We start from the raw sequence: 16,957 nt of genomic DNA, 5'->3' as shown, positions 1-16,957 counted from the left end.
CATACAGACCACTGAAGAGCAGGACTAAGGGCATGAGCTTTGCACAGGAGAAGCTTCCATATAACAACCCTATAAAATAAAACAGTACTGAAGCGTTGCTACTCTCAGAGTCTCTCAAGGTCACAAACAAGCAATTTATTATTTTTCTGAGTATGAAATCTGGTCTAGCTTCAGAACACTTCATTTCTAACACAGGAGACAGTTCTCCACAAGAGGAAAACAGTCAAACCTGGATTTCTAAAGAATTGGGTTTGTGTTTCAAAGTAGGGGGCAATCTCTACTGTGTTTGGTGTCACAGTGCCAAATTACTTCAATAAATGAATTTAAGTATACACCATACAGGTTACAAATTGCGAAACAAGGTGCAAATATAAATGCATACCGTGTAATCTCACTTGCGGATTGCTCTTCTTGTTGAACTTCAGAAGTATCTCCATTATTTAGTGACTCACTGAGATTAGCAAGAGATGTTACAACATTTGCTAGTGTTCCTAAAGCACCCTGGCTTGTTTCAGCCTAAAAAGGAAGAACCATAATAGTAGGTCAAAATTATAGGCAATGTATCATACATAATTTTTCCCATTTTTAATCTTTATATTCTTTTTCCCTTAGTACCTTTTCCTTTATCCTGAACACCTACAGGAAGAACAATGGCTCACAATGATCTTTAAATTGTAATCTATTTACTACTGTAATCATCAATCCTAGCCCCAGCTGACATATCATGTGTGGAACTACCTGTGGCTAACGTTTTGCAGGAATACGTCTGTGAAAAGAAATTATGTTCCTGTTGATCAGCTTATTACCTTAATTTGTTCAGATCTTCAAATTTACCCCAACCTTATTCTTCTCAGGAACAAGAATTATTTCTGTTTATGTACATAGCTAAAATAATCTGAACAAATAAATATGTATGTTCAGAACTTAACTGAAAGAATAATACCTTGGAGTCAGCAGCTAGGAGGACTGTTCCATCATCCCTGATCAAAGGCTGCTGAATATTCACAAGCATTCCTGGATCAAGGAGACCTGCTGACCTGTTCAAAAGCGTAAGGCATCTGACAGTCAATAGCATTTTACGTTTATCAGAATAATGCGTAACAACCCATGTCAGAATAAAAGAGATTACCGATTTTTAAATTAGCAATTTAATGAAGCTCAGGATTTATTCATCAGGACTTAAGCCCTTCTGAAACAGTTTCCAAAAAGTAGCTTGAAAGACAGAAAGACTGAAATGTGTTTTTCTTTCCTGTGCAAAAGCAATGACAACTTCCCAAACAGATAACCTCTCATTTGCTTTTTATGCTGGTTTATTCTGTTTTAAGGGAAGTTGTTGTCCTCTTACGGTTGGACTTGGTCTTGGAGGTCTTTTCCAACCTTAATGATTCTTTGATTCTCATGCTCTCAGAAGTCACTTAATAGCTCTAGAGCTATGCATTAGACTGTGGAGGAAGGCATAACCATGCATTCCAAGTTAGACTACAGACAGTACTGAAGAAAAAGGTTACGTCAAGAAAATATATTTTACATTCCAAAATACAGCCATAAACAGTCGTGCAATCAAGGTCTGCATAAAATCTCTGCTGCCTTTACTTCTGCTACTTTTTGATCAAACATGCTTTCCCTTTGTTTTATCTAATTTAGGGAGACAGTGGGAAGTCTTTGCAGTCAGCAAGGATAAGTTTGTTACTTATAGAACACTCCAAGCCTGCATAGCCCAATACAAATGTGCACACAACAGGTTCAAGCTGCAGGGAATTTATAGTTTAAAGGGTCTGAGGCTAACAACTAGCATTGTGAACTATCACAGGCAGCAAATTGTCACGCATTATGCAAATCTGAATCCTACATAAATAAGTCAACGACTATAATATTGTTTATAGGACCATAAGGGATCTGTAGCACAAGGAAATCTCAAAGAAGCAAATGTGTCTGTGAGCAGTACTTTTGAAAAATCTGACTTGCAAATGAGAACACTGAAAAACAATTCTCCAAGAAATTTGCAGCCCAGTCTTGCTAAGTGCAGTGTCATTTGTTCAACAAAGAATATAGATACATATTTAAAAAAAAAAAAAAGATATATAAACTGGATATTGAGATCCAGTATCTTTAGGTGGTTATTATCCACTCATAAACTAACTGGACCTACAGTTTTAAAAATGTGGTATTTAACCTAGAGTTCTCTTTTATTCTACTCAGAAGATGACAAATCTTGCCTCTATTTATCATGATATGCGTTTCCACACCCGCTGCCTGTGGAGACAACTGAGAGCATGGAACAGTCTCTGAATACCTTCCATACAGTACAAGGAAGCTGCTGTTTTGCTGTTGTTGAAACCAGTCTCTTGGGATCTGAATCAGCAGTCACTGCAGTCTCTTTTACTACTGTCTTCAGGAGAAGGAAGACTGAGTCTGCTATTTGCAGATTTGATTTCAGAGAAGTGCTAACCTGACTGCATCACAGCATAAGCCTACATGCTTTTTGCTTGAATATCACATATTTGCCCTGCCTGTGCTTTGACCTGGCTGGACAAGAGCCAGCTCTGAAAGGAAAACCACCCAGCTGTACTCAGACATAAAAACTTTCATGAGAAGCAGAACAATCTAGATGAGTCTTGGTAATGGAAGCAGACAATCTGTGAATTGGAGCTCTCTTCTGCCCAATTCTTCAGAGCAGACGGGGAAAGAGAGTATAGGTGTGCCTGCAAAGGAATATGCACAAGACCTGTTAAACTGAGGTACTCACCGTGTCCCATCTTTATCTGCCACAAATGTTGGAGTTGCTATTAGAGGGCTTCGTAGATCTTTTCTGATATAGATTTTTTCAGTGGAAGCTGCACAGTTGCTTGGTTTTTCACGTTGCACGTCAAAAGGCTTTCTTTCACTTTGAACCGCTACATAAAGATAGAAACATGAAGATTTAAAGGAAATAATTCAACTGAAAAATACAAAAAGAAAGTAAAATTATCACAGTAGGATTTCAGTTTGCACAGTTATGGTGTATCAGTTCAGTGCAAAACTGGAAATTCAGTAGGAAGACTGAAGAAACACAGGCTCCAATTTTACTATACCTGTGATTATATACATTTTTAAGTAAGAAAGTCACAGATTGATGATTTGCTTTAACCTCTGCTGAAGTTAAAGCTTGCTATTTCATTGGCATTTAATAGGATGGAACATTCTGCAAGATGTGTTTTCCAATTGCTTATTTGTTCATTTTTTTACAGGTAAATCCATACCTAAATGTTAGATGCAGTCATACTCTGGATGATTGAAAACAATGCAAACCCAGGAAAAGTCCAGACAGGCAAGTTATGTGAGAGATGCGGGTTAACTCCCTGGGAGACGAGTCTCTGCATGATACGCAATTCACTCACATCCATTCCAACACTTCCACCCAGTATTCCAAAACTAACCTTTTCAGAATTTAAAATATTTCTACTTGGTAACTGGAAGAAAATAAGCTCAAGTCTCCAATGTGCCAAACAAGTGTGGTAAATCTTTTAAAAAAATAGTAAGAAACAGTAACTTTGTAATTTTAAAGGAAGCGAAAAGTGCATCTTTAGAATATTAAGGTATTACTATTAAACAAATTACAGAAAGTTGTCTGGAATCTAAGTCACTAAACTTTCCAAACTCCTCTACAGCTTGGCATAACATTCGACTACATTGACTTTTCACCTGAAAATGAGGATAATAAAATTAATAAAAGACTATGAGGATAACATAAAGAATGTTTTAAAGTGTTGTACTAATATTAATTCTCACACACTTTGCAAATGTAAGGCATAGCATAAATGGAGGCAATATTTCTGTGCTATTCATTGTATCAATTAATCATACAGCCTTTATTCCTCTAGAGGATTAACATTATTAACACGCACACAAAAAAATTCAACCCTCTTCTCTAGCCCTTTTGAATATAACAGTAAAATACATGGATATGTCTCTATCTATCCTCATAACCAGCAAGTTATTTAGTTCCTGATTTTATTTTTGCTAATATTGTTACTGTCAGCAAAATGTAGGGGCTTAAAAGTAGGTTTATCCATTTTGTTGGCTTGGTGGGTACATAGATATGAATCAGAAACCTGACCCCATGTCCAGTAAAGTCAGTGAGCGTATATCCTAATCATATTGGGATAAGAAAGGTTTAGCTTCTGGAAATGCAGCAGTTTCTCCTGTACAAATGTCTCCCCCTATACTCAGCACAGGGTGTGCAAAGCACAACAACCATTGCTACGGGTCTGAAGTTCCACAGTTCAAATACAACAAAGATCTTCCTATTTACAGCTTAAAGTTCTGCCTCCCTTGAACTCAGTGGTTGGAACTTATCCTGCCCAGATCAGAGTGGAAAAAGAAAAGTATTGGTTGCTTCACCTTAAATTCTCCATAAATTTACCACAAAACAACCAGATAATAGGCTTCACGAAGTGCTGGACTGAAGAAGCAGAGGTGCTATAAATTGGAAACAAAATACATTGAAACAGGTGTTTGGATGCTAGCACTGGAATTGTATGAAGCACTGCATACAACCATGAAAGTATATTGTTTAAAATATGACAGTTTATACAAAGCCTCATAATACAATGCTCACAAATGACCGAATTCATGTAAAAATTAAAAAAGAAAAACAAAAAAAAGGACATCAACTACTTTCTATCACTGGATGAAAAAGCAGCAAAAATAAACCAGAAGGAAAGCAGATGCTGAACATGGAACGTTAGACTCAGATTTATGTCCATCCATATTAAAATATTTCTATTATAAATATACACTGTGTTTGTAACATGCATTCTAAGTGAGGCTCTAACTGGGCTCCTCGAAGACTACAGTAGTATGAGACATGGTTCAAAACAAATCACTACTGCACCTCACACATAAAATGGTGACAAAAGAAAGGTACAGTAGATGCTTCGGCTGACGAAAATTCTGTCTCCTTCAAGCAACATACACCCAAGTGGAGAGAACACACTAAGAAGTGGTAGTCCACATACTTATTTTTGGTAGGCGCAGTATCACATTGGGTACTTAACACTCACATTCCATTTTCATGCCCATCTCTAGACATTTCTTAAGCCTACAAAACTGGCAGCGATTCCGATGGTGTTTATTGATGATACAGTCCTGGTTGCTACGACAACTGTAGGTCAAATTCTTCCTCACACTCCTTTTAAAGAAACCTTTGCATCCCTCACAACTGACAGCACCATAGTGACGACCTAGGAAACATATATATTGTTATCAGATAGAAATGACTTACATTTTAGCATAAAGATATTTATCTTAAGCAAGTAAAATATTGTAAAAGTCACCCTTTTAAATTTATTTTGTATTCTTACCATTGTTTTGGACTATGAAAGCATTGTTACAGTCTTACAGGATGTTTCTTGTTTGCCTACTGTCAGCGCTTTTTGGTGGGATAGTGGAGAGAGAGAGGAAGGCTAAGCCTATTTCTGAATGAGAGGCCTGTGAAGTGGTAGTTGCCATTCTGGAAGAACATACAGGCTAAGAGTTTAAGTAATTTCAGAATATAAGAAGTTTTTCAGTGAAATTTGAAATGCAATCTTAATTTAAAATTCCTATACATATCAATTCTGGTATTGTTTTAATTATATAAACACTTAAAAAAATAAAAGAAAGCAAAACAGAGAGACAGAAAGGTGTCTTCTCTGTAGCATGAAAGCACAGACCGCTTCCTTGGCTAGTGTAGAAACTTTACCTCCTAGACTCCTTGTTACTGCATGGGTCTGAAACACTGAGGATTCACATGATCTCTACTTGCCTTTTTCTGTGGTAGTAAAAGACCAGAATCTAACAGGAAGTCTTAAGTTTGTTAGAAAGCACTAAGAAGTGTTTTCCTGGAGGTGGTAGACTTTTCTAGGTGACACGTTTATTGCATGGGTGTCCAGAGCTGTGGGGAATCAGACTAAATGCTTCAAATAGTCCCTTTCAGTTACCAGGAGCTATTCAATCATTATTTTGTCTTTCAGCACATGCCGATTTATCATACACTGCAGTTGAAGTACAAACTAATATTCTTCCAAGCAGAGTTTAACTATTCTGTGTGTATAGATACAAAGTATAATGATATATTTTTGCATTTTAGACTCAATTGCTTTTGCCATCAGCATGGCTAAAATACATAAAGCCTCCACCATTCATCCCAGCCATCCTTTCAATCAAGTTTCTTGAGTACTACTTTCTATGTTTCCTTACCTGATGCTTTATCGCCACAGACTACGCAATATTCTACTACCTGGGGCCGCTGAACATCAGCTTTCCCCAACAAATGTTCCACCGAAGCAGAGTCTGTCACTATCTAAAACAAAATTCCAGAACAAAAAGAGGTAATTAGCCAATCTTTTCTTCTGATGTGGAAGTAAGGAGTTTGCCTACAGAACAAAATTGGTCTACCAACTGGGAAGACGTGACTGAATTTGAGAGTAAGAATGATAGATGGAATGAAATTTAGTATAAAATACAAGCTAATGAGACTTCTTACTGTCAATAGTGAGACTGTTGAAAGAGTCATAGTGCAACAAATCCCAAATAAAACTTCTAGCTCTGTTCAGTACAAATAAGTTTCTTCACTTCTGCAGTCAACCTTATTCTTGCCTTCTTGCAACTACTCTCAAACAGTTGCTCTGTTTTAGCCAATATAGTTGTATTTCAGATGCTGTTCCCATTTATCTCTTCACTAGCTATATAGGGGTATATGGTTCAGAGGGGATAGCCTGAAGCTGACATCCATTATAGAAAGTTTAGCCTCCAAAGGCCTTAGATTCGAAACTTCTGTTCAGAACATTTCACTTGACACAGAAAAATTAAAAAACCCCACCCCTCTGTAACATCAGATAACCCATTTAGCATAGTAAAATACATTTTAAAACACTGTTAATACAATTTTTCAAATAGTTCTGTAAGAATGATACTTCTCCTTGTAAAGAATTCTCTGCTGTAACAGTAGCAATAGGGACCAGGCAGCTTTTTTTTTTTTTTTTTTAAGAATGCTAGGAAGAAATCTAAAATTTCACTAGGGAGAGATTATTGTTTATATACTTTGTTTTGCAAAGATCCCATTGGTCTGGATTATGTGCAAGACCCACAAACACCTACAACAGAGGACAGCTTCTGCTCCAAAGAGCTTTTACTTCAATGTCTTGATACTGCACTGTGAATGTAAGTTTGCTCAGGTGAGCTGTATCTCTGTGCATCTGTGAATCTTGAACAGACCATCTGAAATCCTGGCACTCCTCACAAGCACCATCTTAAGTATTTGCTTACATCTTTGGAATTTGAATGAGGGGGTGATGAGTGCAATGGAATGCATGAGGAATGTAAAGACAGGAGGATGCATAATTGAATAACGAAGCCTACAATTAGTAAGGTCTAATCCATGTCATTAGATATTTAGAAAACTATTGCAATTTGTCTTAAAGCAATTATAGACTTAAATAATCTAAAATAAAAAACTGAAAACCAAAAATCTATGATCTACCTCAATTACTGTATTTACCTGAATTCTGCCTGGCACAATGTTGTCCGTGGTGGTAAAGATAAGCTGTTTGGCATTGGGTGTCTCAGGTGCCGCCAATATCACCTTTCCTGCACCAGTTCCATCTGGACTGGCTAAAATAAACTGTTGCTTTGGAGATACAGCTGAGTCCACTGCGGTCACTATTTGGATTTTTTGACCTGTTTGCTGATCTGTCACAATCTGTAAAACACATTGAAGAACATTATGAGCCACAGTAAACTTTACATTTTAAAACCTTTCATTCTGTCTCAGAATTATATGATAGTCTCTGATAATTGTCCCTTGCTATTTATTATTTTGGTATTTGTACATTTATTACACTGGTGCAAAGTTATTGCAGCTACCTACATAAGTGCAAAACAATATAATAAAACCAAATATATGTATGTATCTGCATACCTACTGCATAGATGGAAAATACTAGACAGAGTTGTGAAAAGTGTGAGTCTGATACTGTTAATCATGAAAAGTGTCGTGGTTTAACCCGGCTGGCAACTAAGCACCACGCAGCCGCTTGCTCACTCCCCCCCCTCCCTCAGTGGGATGGGGGAGAGAATCGGAGAAAAGAAAAAAAGTAAGAGCCGTGGGTTGAGACAGTTTAATAAGAGAGAATAATAACAATAGTGATAATAATAATGGTAAGAGAATATACAGAATATATAAAACAAGTGATGCACAATGCAATTGCTCACCACCCGCTGACCGATGCCCAGCCCGTCCCAAGCAGCAATCACTCCCCCCGAGCAGCGATCACTCTGCCCACGACAGCACTACTTGGCAACAACTAAAAACATCAGTGTGTTATCAACATTCTTCTGGTACTAAATCCAAAACACACCACTATGCTAGCTACTATGAAGAAAATTAACTCTATCCCAGCCGAAACCAGAACAAAGAGATAGGGGGAGATCTTGTAATCACATTTAACTGTTCAAAAGGAATTAGATATAGTGGATCCCAGACATAGTAAGAACAAAATGCAATGTTAAGGACTGCAGTTGATGAATGGCAGGTATAAGGCAGGGTATGCTCTGCCTAGAGAAACAGCATCATAGAAATTTCATAGAATATCTTGAGTTGGAAGGGACCCATAAGGATCATCAAGTTTAACTCCCTGCTCCTCATAGGATTACCTAACACTAAATCATATGACTAAGAGTGCCGTCCAGATGCTCCTTGAACTCTGACAGGCTTGGTGCTGTGACCACTTCTGGGGAGTCTGTTCCAGTGACCACGCTCTCAGTGAAGAATCTGCTCCTAATGTCCAACCTGAACTCCCCCTGATGCAGCTTCATTCCATTTGCTTGTGTCCTATTACTGGTCACCAGACAGAGGAGATCAGCACTCTGCCTCCGCTGCCCCCCTTGAGGAAGGCATAGACTGAGACGAGGTCACCCATCACTAATGATGCCCCCCCTTCAGCCTTCTCTTCTCCAAGCTGAACAAACCAAGTGACCTCAGGTGCTCCTTGTAAGTCTTGCCCTCAAGACCCTTCACCATCTTGGTTGCCCTCCTCTGCACACGCTCTAATAGTTTGATGTCCTTCTATTGAAGCACCCAAAACTGCATGCAGTAGTCGAAGTGGGGCTGCAGCAGTGCAGAGTAGAGTGGGACAATCACCTCTCTCGACTGGCTAGCGATGCTGTGCTTTGATGGATCCCAGGACATGGCTGGCCCTTTTGGCTGCCAGGGCACACTGTTGACTCATATTTAACTTGCCACGCACCCAAAACCCCAGATCTCTTTCCACAGGGCCGCTCTCCAGCCTCTCATCCCCCTGTTTGTACGTATAACCAGGATTACCCCGTCCCAGGTGCAGCATCCAGCACTTGCTCTTGTTCAATTTCATACAGCTGGCAATTGCCCAGCTCTCTAGTCTATCCAGATCTCTCTGTAAGGCCTCTCTAACCTCGACGGAGTCCACAGGTCCTGCTAATTTAGTATCATTGCCAAACTTCCTTAATGTACATTGGACTCCTACCTTGAGATCATTTATAAAAACGTTAAATTAAAATTACTCCAGCTGACAAAATAAAAGCATAGTGGTACGTTCTTGAGATTTATATTAATTTTGTATACACCTGACTATGAAAGCTATTTTGATTTAATTCATTTATATATTTGGCTTAATGTCAGAGTTCAAACTACTACTGAAAATAAAATGTGAAGTGAATTTACACACAGTGATACTCCTATTAAATTGACTGTATTAGGTGTCACAATAACATTGTATTTATTTCCCTAATTTTAATAACCTAGACTTTTTATCTAGTTGTCATGTCCTTTTTGTGTAATATGTCTTACAGAAAGTAAGGCATATGCTAATAGTTTAATAGTAAGACTATGCTAATAGTTTTACTAGCTAGAATGCCTTAAAAAGGCATTAGAACTACCCAAAGCAGGAGCTGAATTATAGAGCTGAGGATTTTTCTAGATTACAGAAACTCTTCAGGAAAAATTCATCTCACATTTTGTGATTACAAACCTTAAGAAACCTGCACAAAGGAAATGGTGTACTCAAAACTGGGGATGAAGCCAGCATTCTATTGAATTTTGGATACGACAGAGCTTTTCAGGGACTCTTTAGATGCTTATGTTTACAGAATAGAGTAAGCCATTTTAGGTCTCTATTGCATAAACGTTTCAGTGCTAAGTATATGAGGTCTACAAACATAGAGCTCACAAGAAGCTCAAAGGTTAAGGGACAATCATTACCCCTCAGTCCCACTGTTGTAAAACTGTTAAGTTGTTAAGCTCCCCAGAGTTTTCCCTGCTGAAATTTCTTCAGCCTCCATCATTTTCATACAGATCTTAACTAACAGGACAATTCACAGTGAAATCTAATCTTGGATTATGACTGATACCACTTCAATGGTTGCCTGTATTTGCTTTGAGGAAGTGGGAATACTCTCTTCTCATCTTAGTGTTCTCTTTTACCATAGAGTCGTAGGTTTTTTCCAGAAGTATCAGTGATGTGAGGAGGTAGATTATTTTGCAGAATTGAACAAAAATTACAATGTAAATACCTACCTTATGAATGCTGAATATTCAGTATGCTTCAGTTATACATGTTGTGAGAACACCTACCTTGCAATGAAATATTGATACACATTGATATGGTTACTCTACCAGGCAAAATAGAATTATGTTATGGTTACTTTACCAGGCGAAATAGAATTATGTTACCAGACAACTGTATCAAAAATAGAAACCTTCCATCATAACAGAATCTTGAGAATCAGCATGTGAAACAATAAGACTGCCTGATACCTCCTTTTGTTAATAACTTTAGGAAATAACATCTTTGATAAAATACACAGCTAATGGTGTTGAAGAACACCTCTTTGGCCCTGTCTATGAAGAAAAATCATAGACTTCTTTGTAATTTTTCATGGATCAGAAATAAGCACTGATGATATTAAGCACTGATGATATAAAGAAGACAAAAAAATTAGGCTGGATAAGAAGTGAATGATATTTAGGTTCATAAGAAGAACTAATGATGCACATTGTTATACATGCTGCAATTTGAATCTCTGAAAATAACATTACAGAAAAAAATTGTGTCACATATAGTAAGTATAATGACAACTTAGAATTTAAGCAGTGTTTTCAGGGCTGTTCATAGGGGCAGTACCCACCCACCCACCCTGATCAAGACATATCCCAAGAGTCGTCCATCCTGTGATGGAGGCTGCATTGCTAGGACTATTCCAAATGCCCTGGAGTACAAGATCCTCTTCTCCAGAACCACCTCTGGCACAAGTACATGGGAGTATTGTACTAGCACAGGACAAGGTGAAGTAGGTTAAAAGTATTGCAGTACTGCAACATTCCAGTAACGTTAACACTTAACAATTCTTAGATCATTTGTCGCTGCATAAATTTTGATACATTAATGGTATCTTTATATTATCTGTCAGGAACAACGACCCACTGTGCAGCATTCCCAAGGGCTAACTTTATCCTAAATAGGCTAGTCTCCCACTGGCTCCTAAATATGGCGCAGAGTGAGCAAGAGAGAGAGAGGAACGCCCTTGGAGATGATCTGCTGACAATGTCTGCCCATTTGCTATGGCTATCGCTCAGGAGACTTATACATGTAGGCTAAGTTTAACCTCTGCAAATGTTCCTCACTGACTACATCATCAATATGATTATTATATACAGCCAACTAGTCATCACCAAGTACATACTGAGGCAGAAAAGAGAATTTTGTATAAACCTAAGTGGTAGGAGGAGAAAAAAAAAGATGATGTAACAGTTACTTACTTAACCAATGGATTTTTACCTGAATGCGTTGTGGTGAAGCTACAGAGGAGTCTGTGGAAATTATCTGGATACGTTGGGAAGGGCTGGTCATCACTGGAGATTCAGATAGTGAAGTCTGAACAGTCTGCACCTGTAAATAATGTACAGAATTTTAATTTACAGTACTGAACACTTTAAAAAATACATGTATCTATTAAAGATTAAATGGCCCTATAGCATGGAATCTAAATTTATTGGAAAGGTTACAGTCATTAAACCAACTTGGATTTGTTTTAAATGAATTATCAGAACATTGCCCTTTTTTGGGAACAGAGCGTATCTGATAGATGTCCAAATCCACAAAACCAAACCACCAACACCCTGCCCCAAATAAATCCCTGGATAATTACTATGCGATCCTCCAGCTTACTGAAATGCAGATATACTTTTTCAACTTTCAATTATCTATTTGCCTCATTTTTTGCTTCTGTAAAAACAAAATACACTGTATACACCATAACGTATAATGTTAAATCTTTCACCTTTTAATAATTTTCAAGTATTTAATGAACTACTTTTTAAATTTTCAGGTAGCCCAAATGTAGACAATTTTCACTAGGCCCCTAAATAAAAATGTCCTCAACCTCAGGAACATATATGGGACAAGAGCTACAGAATCTACTGGAAGAGGGCACAGAACTCCCATCTAACCAAACTGGCCTTTAGTTTTAACATGTCTGAACTTATTTAATCTGTGAAGCCTTCTGAAAGCATGGTGTCTATACAGCTCACTTGGAGAAAACAGTGAGTTCATTTTTCAAGTAGAAGTAAGAACAATTTTAACTGCCAGTATTTTAAGGTAAAAAGTTAACATTAAGATGGCTGGTTATCTGGATATCTGTGTTTTAGACAGTAGAATAAATTAGAATTCCAGTTGTTCAGTGTGCTTATATCCTCTCCCCCTTTTTATTGTCCCCCGATTTCTGTTTTTCTGCTCCAGAGTGGTGGAGATTTTTTCTGGAATCTATGCTCCAAGAGATTACCAATGTATTCAGCATGTATTCAGGTGTATGTGGTTAGTTCTTGTTATTCTAGTGAGGATTTCACTAGCGTGACAGAGATCAAATTTGGGACTACAACTGAATACTGTAATTTCTTGTTCTATTCCATATCTTTCTAGAGCACCAAACAATAATGGAAATCTAGTTCTGAATACCTAGAAAAAACTTGAAAAACACCCCTTGCATAGCTATTTTCAGAGCAACACCATGAAATGTTAAATTAAACATGCAAGATAACATTGGCTTGGCAGCCTTATCTTCTGTTTACACACATTTACACACATAATTCTACAGTTGTGCATATTTAGACTTTGTGCTTTTTCATCCTCAGATTTATTGATGTAATTGTTAGTACTAATTGTTCCTTCTTAATAATTGTAAATGTAGTATAGATGGAGCACTTGTATTCTAGTCCTTACAGTCACCTCTCCGTTGGAAAGGTACTGCTTGCCACTCCCCACAGCCATCCAGTCCATTTTTATTAAGCTCCAGATATACAGATGCTTATAAAAAGTACCTTATTTAGTATTATTGGGGTTTTTTTTTTCAGATATAAACATGATCTGAAGCTATTATAGCAGTCTTTAACACAGAGAAGTATATGCAGATGTAAATGTCTACATGTATTTTTTTTCACTACTGGTACATGCCTTTTTGCCATTCTTAGTTTGGAACCTGACGACACAAAAAAAATGGGCTTAACTGAACAAAATCAAAACTGTATCAAAATTATCCTGGAAGTTCTTGAAGAATTAGAACACTGTTAGTTCCAAATCTTTTTGATTTTTTGTTTTCAGTAAAGCGAAGGGAAAGATAAATTAGTCTGCTACTTGTAATATAGTAACTAAAAGAAAATGACATATGCTTATTTGTGCCGTACTGGTTACAAAAGCTCCACTTTCTTGGTGCATTTTACAAGTTACCAGTCCATGACATGGCTCAATGTTTTGACTCTTGTGAGAAAATTCAAAACAAAGGAGATAATTTGGTTCTGAATCCATACACTGCGTATGCTTACTAGTATTTTCAAAAAAGTTGCAAAAATATTTGAAAACCAGTTAGTGCACACAAGAAAGTAGTATTTTGGTGTGGACTACGGCAGCTCCAGGTGACATTACTGTCATCAGCACAACATGGATACTTTTTCAGTTACATTCTTTATTGAAAGTTATTATATAAAATTACAGAAAAACACAGTAATATTTAAAAGACTGCTGACAGAAAATTTTACATATGCAGCATGTCTGAATAACACGCATTGTAAAGTCTTACAATACAATATAAATTTCTACAGACATTCAGTTTCAATTGGAATAAAATACTGCAGTGATGTACTCTATAAAAAGAATGAACAGAATACGGCACTACTGATTTTACTGATTTCTTCTATGCTCAGTTTAACCCATAACTACGTTCCTGAAAACAATGCATACAGGCCAAAACTCTGTTCTTTGGAAAAATGTTCTATAACGTCAATGACTTAGCAGCCTGGATTTTTACGTATGTCTGCTTAATGCTAAATAAATCTTACTTACATTTTAAAACAGATTTTACATTTTGATAATTTCATCTTTAAAACAATTTTCTATTGTAAATTGTATCATTTACAATACTTGTAAATTGTGATTGTAAACAATAATTTGGGTTTTCACAAATACCCCCTAAGTACACATTTACATTGTCCCACAGAAGCTATGACTGTGTTTAGTGTATGACTGATTATAATAATTAGTGTTTAATATCTGCAGTGACATGTGGCCAAAACCAGGAAGCTCACAGGTTGTTTTTATTAAATACTCTTTTAAACAATCTTGGAATGATTTGTTTCTCAAAATCTATATAGCTGGTCAACAGGACAAGATGGAAAAATCTTAATTTTATAACCTCTCCTGTTTAATGTACAAAAAAGTTAAATTTGTGATGTAAAGAAAGAAAAAAACCAGTTTGAATAGCAAGGAAAATTTACTTCAGTGTCTTTGGGGGAAGCAAAGGTGTTAAAATAAACAGCACTTAATAAAGCCTATTAAGTTCTATTCTCCTATTGCCTGTACCATAAGTAGTCCCATATACTGTAAAAGTAAAACCTAAATTGAACACACGATCTCTAATTATCTTTAATACACAGGTCACGAAAGTTGCATGACAAATGAGGAAAATAGACAGGAGATGTAGAAATAGTAGAAACTTTTAATTATTGGATGATACAAGGCATCCAGCAGCAGAAAACAAGATACCTAGGCAAGATAAAAAAACCAAGACTCCCAAAATCAAGACTCTTAGAGGACACATTTGAACAATAATCCCCTTATCTTCCACGCCAAATTATTATCTAGACTATGCACTCTTTAAAAGGTCTAAATTAGAAAAGATCTTTTAAAGCTGTTTTCCAGTTCTTTCACCTTCAATTACAGAATCCTTAGCCTCTTTTTGAAGCATCTTCGAACCCTACCCCATGATGCACTGCAGGCAACTTGGAAATAAATAGATCTATTTTTCCATGTTCAACAATTTATAGTAACATATAAAAAGAATGCCAGTATATATGTGGTTATTGTGCTGAAATTCTTCTGTAAACATTTTTGGACTAAATAACCATTTATTTTTTTCTGGGTTTGTAAAGTACCTGCTGCAAAGGGGTCCTAGTGTACAACAGTGATTCCAGGTACTATGTCAACATAAAAACTAGCGCTTTATGCTTTAAAACACTTTCTCAGTTTTTATAGGCTGGGCCACATCCTCACATAAAGGTTATTTTTACTGATCGACTCCAGTCTCCTTTAATCTGAGTTATTTTTCATCCTCACTGCATGACTAGTTGGTTATCTTAAGTCTAACAGTGAGTTCTCTATAAAGTTGGGTAAATTTGAGACCAGCTGCCATTATATGCCTAGATGTCATCTTCATGTTTAGAATAGTCAAGAACATGTATTTATTAAACTTAAAACAGACAACATTTTAGTCTTCTCTTGGCTGAGAAGATATGGTGCACCAATGAAGAATAATTTGTCCAATACCGATAAATGCTTCAGTGTGCACATATAATTTATTTTTATACTCTTATTAGCATGCATACGTACTCAGGATGGTGTAGGACTCTGAAATGCAAACCTACCTTCCTTTCAGGATTGCCTACTTAATACTCAGTGGAATAAGAAAAGCTTTAGATTTCTGACTGCTACTAAAAATCTCAAGTTTATTTTCCAGACTGAAAACACATGCCATTGGTTAACAGCAGAACAACCATGGTAAATAAATCAAATGCAAAAAGGAAACATTTTTTGAAATACACGCTTTACAAGAGTGAGGGGGGAAAAAAAAAATCTGTCATTTTGTTTGACAGCTAAATTTCTACCTTGAGCATTGTCACATACCTACAAAGGATCAGAATGGATATAAGTATGTGATGCTTTATTGTGGTCCTATGCAGTCAACTGCACCACATTTGACTTCTTAAGTAAAAATATTGGAAAAAAGAAAAAAAAAGGAAGAACATTCCAAGAATATGCAATATTTAAAAAGTCCTATCAGAGATTTACAAGGTTAACTTCACAGAACTTATATAAATACTATGGGAAAAATTAAGCTATCATTAATTAGACTCCCAAATAAATTGAATCAAAGTATTCTGAAAGCAAATTACTTGTAACTACTCGTATCAGGAAGATAATACAATTTAGCATTATATTAGGTTAATTTACAGGATTAAACGTAACATTGACTATCCTACTCTGTTGTTCAGAAGAAACTTGACACCATGAAAGCTGTATCACGTTTAAAGCAACTGATTCGGAAGCTGCACATGCAAAAACCTAGGCCTCCAAAGTCAGTGATGGCATGTTTCTGTAATTCTAAAAAGTATTTTAAAAAATTAAATACACTTTAATTTCTTTAAGACTGGAGAGAGTCTCAAGTGAGACTTCATCTTCAAGAGATGAGGAAAGAAACAAAATAGGACATATATCGTAGAAAACTTCAGCGCACAACATTTTACAGAGGCTTAATCAACAATCATTTAGAAGTAACCACTAACAGTGCAACTTAAACGTAGTCAGAAAATAATACATATAATGTAAAAGTTATCTCAACCCCCCTCCAATTTCCCTAC

General features: G+C 36.6%; 1 protein-coding gene across 6 annotated transcripts in view; it reads right to left on the bottom strand.

The window, feature by feature from the left end:
- NR2C2 (nuclear receptor subfamily 2 group C member 2) overlaps positions 1-16,957 on the bottom strand; it is a 40,495-nt gene that overhangs the window by 13,050 nt on the left and 10,488 nt on the right. For 5 of the 6 annotated variants that reach the window (XR_004841326.1, XM_035889432.1, XM_035889435.1 and 2 more), the window contains exons 3-9: positions 11,832-11,942; positions 7,520-7,720; positions 6,220-6,322; positions 5,043-5,222; positions 2,747-2,894; positions 944-1,037; positions 383-516 (exon numbers count right to left, since the gene is read on the bottom strand). Coding sequence is in view for 5 of the 6 variants with exons in the window: in XM_035889432.1 (XP_035745325.1) it covers positions 383-516; positions 944-1,037; positions 2,747-2,894; positions 5,043-5,222; positions 6,220-6,322; positions 7,520-7,720; positions 11,832-11,942 (971 nt within the window). In the remaining variant the exon portion in view is untranslated. The remainder of the gene's footprint in view (positions 1-382; positions 517-943; positions 1,038-2,746; positions 2,895-5,042; positions 5,223-6,219; positions 6,323-7,519; positions 7,721-11,831; positions 11,943-16,957) is intronic. The other variant, XM_035889434.1, reaches the window with a different exon arrangement.

Source organism: Egretta garzetta, unplaced genomic scaffold, assembly GCF_000687185.1.
Source record: "Egretta garzetta isolate BGI_Z169 unplaced genomic scaffold, ASM68718v1 scaffold332, whole genome shotgun sequence".
Lineage (NCBI taxonomy): Eukaryota > Metazoa > Chordata > Aves > Pelecaniformes > Ardeidae > Egretta > Egretta garzetta.
Note: the sequence above shows the minus strand (reverse complement) of the source record. Positions and strands in the feature narration are given on the sequence as shown.